General features: G+C 43.9%; 1 protein-coding gene across 2 annotated transcripts; it reads right to left on the bottom strand.

The window, feature by feature from the left end:
• Positions 1–784: 784 nt before the first annotated feature.
• LOC133918541 (amino acid transporter AVT6A-like) lies at positions 785–4,195 on the bottom strand. Of its 2 annotated transcripts, none has more exons than XM_062362455.1 (6): positions 3,910–4,195; positions 2,850–3,401; positions 2,258–2,410; positions 1,963–2,166; positions 1,414–1,879; positions 785–1,299 (listed from the first exon to the last, which is right to left on the bottom strand). In XM_062362455.1, exons 2-6 carry the CDS (start codon positions 3,271–3,273, stop codon positions 1,167–1,169), a joined length of 1,380 nt encoding a protein of 459 aa, XP_062218439.1. In that variant the 5' UTR covers positions 3,274–3,401; positions 3,910–4,195; the 3' UTR covers positions 785–1,166. The 2 variants fall into 2 exon arrangements, with proteins under 2 accessions (XP_062218439.1, XP_062218438.1); XM_062362454.1 differs by having other exon boundaries at positions 2,850–3,286; positions 3,910–4,180.
• Between the last annotated feature and the right edge of the window lie 567 nt (positions 4,196–4,762).

The raw sequence follows: 4,762 nt of genomic DNA on the forward strand, positions 1-4,762 counted from the left end.
CTTATCTGTGTTAGGGGTCGGAGCAACAGGGTGAAGGCTACTCCTCTTCGCTCGAGCACGACAGCGTCTAGTGACCAATGTCCAGCCCTCATCCCTACATGGAGCAGGCAAGGACGCGGTGGTTAGACGTCGAGGGGGGGGGGTCCGCCACGGGAGACATTGCGGCTGCGTGGCTGTGATCGTGGGGAACCGCTAGAGGAGGCTGAGCCTTCCGAGTGGTGGCCATGAAACCAGAGGGAGGTGCATGGCATGGAGGTTGGCAAAGGCGGCTTGCATAGAAGGACGACCTTCCCCTTGCGCTCGGTCGCAAGCTTATCTGTGTTAGGAGTCGGAGCAACAGGGTGAAGCGATGGCAGAGGCGAACGGTCAACCGAGGAGGCCGAGTTTGGGGTGTCGTGGAGCCAGCGCTATACCTTAGATCTGCTTGTGGAGGAAGCGCCAGGGTAGAAGGGGGAGCGAGCGAGGACAAGGGGGAGGAGGGCACGGGTTTAAGGAAGGCGATGGCGTCAATGGGAGCCGAGAATGGCGAAGCAGGGTGGATGGACGCCGAGCTCGGGCTGAACGCCAACGGAGGGGAAGCCACCGTTCCAAGAGTGTACCCCGTTCATCTCCCTCCATCTTATCCTGATTTCTTTGGCAGGTGTCCTTGCTCTTCACTATGGCCCGTAATGTACTAATGTCGCAAATATGCATACATCATCACATCGTCTCAAATGGCTCAAAATCACGCCTCACGCGCCAAACAAAACCGAACCTTACCCGACCTTCAACTCCACCCACAAGGTTTATCTCCACACACAAACAAAATATGAAGATGCAACAATTGCATTATTGTTTATACACATCCTTTTCAGGTCATCCATTTCAAGATGACCGAATTAACAACAAAAGGAATAAAAATGCTTATTTCTGGCATTGATACAAGCATGGCTGATCATATCGCAAGTGGCTCATCTAGGCGTTGAGCCAGATTATGTTCAGCAAAATAGACAAATGCGGCGAACCGAATCCTTTCAAGTGACCAGAACAAAAATTATTGACCACCATGAAATCATATGGCGTCGCTGCAGTAATAGTGATTTAAGCTCGCGTCCCTGCAGTAATAGTGATTTAAGCTCAATAACCACTCTCAACTGTACATAGAACTTTCCCTTGAGGTATGGACTCTAGGCTTCCTCTTTCCTGTAGAAGATGTTAAGTGCATCGCTGTATAGGGCCACAGAATTTGAGACCACAGCAAGCACAATCATGGTTACAGCCAAAACCTTGTCGCGATTGGTTGAAACACCATAAGGATCCCTATAGATATAAAAACAAAATGATTATTAGGTGCAAAATGGCAAAAGTCAAATAGACACATCAGGCATACATAAATATATATTTATATATCACACGATGAGTACAGCAAGTTACCTGAGTATAATCATGGCAGGAAAGATGAAACCAATAAGCACAGCAGCTGTGGCCCCAGTAAATTGGAACGCATCCCAGATGCTCGGTATGAAGATGGCAGCAAGATAAATTACAGCAATTAGTGAGATAGTGATAATGGTGAACCTTCGGTTGTCACGAGAAATGTGCCTTGAGGTGGGAAAGAGCAGTCCATCCAGGTTGAGTCTAAGGGCAAAGAAGACTATTGGAAAGACGAGCATAACATGGACCACATAGCTCGCTCTTACAATGTCATTGAAGACAGAGCTGAACGGAATGCGAAGGTCAGAGTCGAAATTGGCGAGCACATCGGCCAGGGTAGCCTCACCAAAGAGGAGATATGCAAAGAAGCTTGTTGCGATGTAAACACTTGAGCAGAGTCCCAGTGAAGTTTGCACAATTGGTTTAATTTGAGTCCTGTCCTCCAGCTCATTGTCGATGCTGTGAACTGTACAAGCATGAAAGTACATGTTTAGTATCACAGAAATGAACGGCAGAAAGAGGAAACCAAGTGGGCAGTAGGATGCACACCATTGTAGTGGCAAATATAGGCAGTCACAAGAACAGGCACAGCTGTGAATAATTTCCAGACAGAATTAATTCCATCTATCTCAGGAAAGAGTTTGGGGATCTCCACAGTTCCTTCAATGAGCCTGACAATAGCAACTCCAGCAGTGATGACAACAAACACCACAGCAAGAGCAACTGATAGCGCAGATGTGTATCTCAATGAATCTGTGACCAAAGATGTACCAATTTGTAAACGAGTGTACATAAAGCAACAATTGCATATTGCATTTATTTCTCCAATGCAGGGCATACTTACCCAAACGCTTAAAGCTCACCAATGGAGCAAACACAAGAAGAGTTGTGGCAAGGAGAACAACAGGACGAGAATTCCATACATGAGGTCCGAACCACCCCTCAAATATGCCACTGTGATGAACACCAGTTGTTGATGTTCCTGATAGGACATCACCTAAAAAAAAGATGGATGAACAGTATCAATAATAGTTTTAGGTGAAACTACGGTTCATTCAAGGATGTAAGCAATTCCTAAAGGAAGAGAGGCCATTTCCTGCACTTAAATTTAATGAGCGCAAGCGCACTAGATGTCGCTTATTTTGGAAACCGGTAATCGCTTGAAAAATCAGGGTAAACACTTTATATTTTATTTGAAATCAGGAACTCAACCTAATAAAAATATTTATGCATTGTAAGCTCCATCATCAGATATGGATGTTCTTATGAAAAAAATATTTATCCAACATCTGCAGCTGAGATCTGACTAGCTAAGAAACTCTAGACTATTCACATTAGTAACTAGAAAGTATGAGACCAAAACATATACTGTTGGTGCAATATACAAGAGCATACAGAAGTAGGCACAACAAAAATGGTCATGTTTAGATGCATACCGATGATAATCATGTATACAATCAACACACCAATGTTGTTTATCACCACAGATGCTTGCAGAGCAATCCTTCCCCATTGTCCAAAAGTGTCGCCCATCAGCCACCCGTAGGATGTAATCTTTCCCTGGTGGCTGCACCTGACCAGCATGTCAATGGATGCCTCAGTGAGCAACGCCACAAGGATGATCATCAGAATACCAGGGATAAGGCCTAGCATCTTGATACTCGCTGGCAGAGCCATGATTCCAGCCCCTACAATGGTCGTTGACAGATTGAACACTGCACCAGAGAAGGAAGCACCATTGAACTCATGGATTGCATCCTCTTCTTCCGCCTTGACTGGGAGAAGTGGTGCAGTCTCATCTTGCGGTGCCTTGTGTGATGCATACTGCGCATCACTCTCTGATCCATTCCCTATCCCCATTTGTTTCACTCACCTGTATGTGACAAACTTCAATTAGTACAACTGAATTCCTGTATTCGAAATCCCATATAGTCGCTTCAATCATTCCTTGAATAGTTCTGAATTAGTTCAACCGAATGATTTGATTTCTGTGGATTGGAGAAATTAGTAGTAGCAACTATTCAAGAGATATCCATGGTTTTGCCATCAGTACAAATGGTTTTGCCATCAGTACAATATTCTAAATTACAGATTAGAAATAAGCCCATGACCCACTTATGAGCAGCAGATACAAAGCCTGATTCAATAACAAGTAAATATTTTACATAAAGCAACGAACTTTGAGCTCCATGCACATGATAATTCACATAAGGAACGCCAGAATCCAATTTCTCCAGCAGAATTCGTGCTGCACCACCTAAACGAGGTTTCAGCACAAGTGTACAACCACCGACAAATATTCGACACACATCTAAAAAGATATTGGTATTCCCCTGAAATCCAAACAAGTTCACCAAACTCCTCTTGGGGAAAAAAATGCTGGAATCACCGCTCAGATAACCCAAAGGCTAGGCAACGATTTCCCACCCCACCACGGATTCACATCAAGCGCTCAAAAAGATGAACACACGAGAGGAAGGAAAGAGGTATACATACCTTTCCAAGACCCCAATTTCTTGCTCAGCTCAACACCAAGAACCTGAACAAATCCAGCGGAGAAGACAGAACCAAAGAGAAGAACTTGTGCGTGCAGCGAGAGGGAGCTTCCCTAATCCCCACCTCGGGTCTTATAGGCGAACGCCGGGCCCCGGCAGGTGATATGATAATATCTCTCTCCGCCTATCAGAAACTGGCCACGACCGTTCTTGCCGTCCCGGTTCGCTGCAGCCCCGTCCCTCTCCAATGAAAAGGCCAAACTTTCCAACTCAGCTTGCGTACCTGCCTCGCCTTCCTCCTTTCCTTCCGCAGGGCAGGATCGATGCCGCCGGCGCGGTGACACGGCCGGTCTTTACTCCGCTTTTCTTTTCTGTTCTTTGCGGTTCTTTTATTTCCTTTTACTTGCCAGATGACATTAGTCCTGGCCGGTTGCGTGCCGCGCTGTCTTCCTTGCGACGGAAATGTCTATTATAGGTCTCACTTTTATAAAATGCATGAATCACGATAGATCTGATCCATCATCATTTATCCGAATTAATTAAATAATTATTATATAAAGTTAGACATCGTTTCTTCTTCCTAAAATATGTTTAATTTTCTATTATTTATCTTTTATAACTAGACATCTAATAATTGACTTGCATATATTTCAAAAATACATTCAAGGCATGCTTATTTTTGCTTCATATTGTGAAAATCTAGTTCATTTTTTAAATCTATAGATGCTTATTCTCATCAGATTGTAGATTATGAGATTATGTAGTGTAATTTGGTTGGTTGATTGTGAGAATTATTGTTTATATTGTGATGATTTTTTTTCTTTTAAGACTAGAATACATAATCAAAATTAAAA

The sequence above is a fragment of the Phragmites australis genome, chromosome 5 (assembly GCF_958298935.1).
Source record: "Phragmites australis chromosome 5, lpPhrAust1.1, whole genome shotgun sequence".
NCBI lineage: Eukaryota > Viridiplantae > Streptophyta > Magnoliopsida > Poales > Poaceae > Phragmites > Phragmites australis.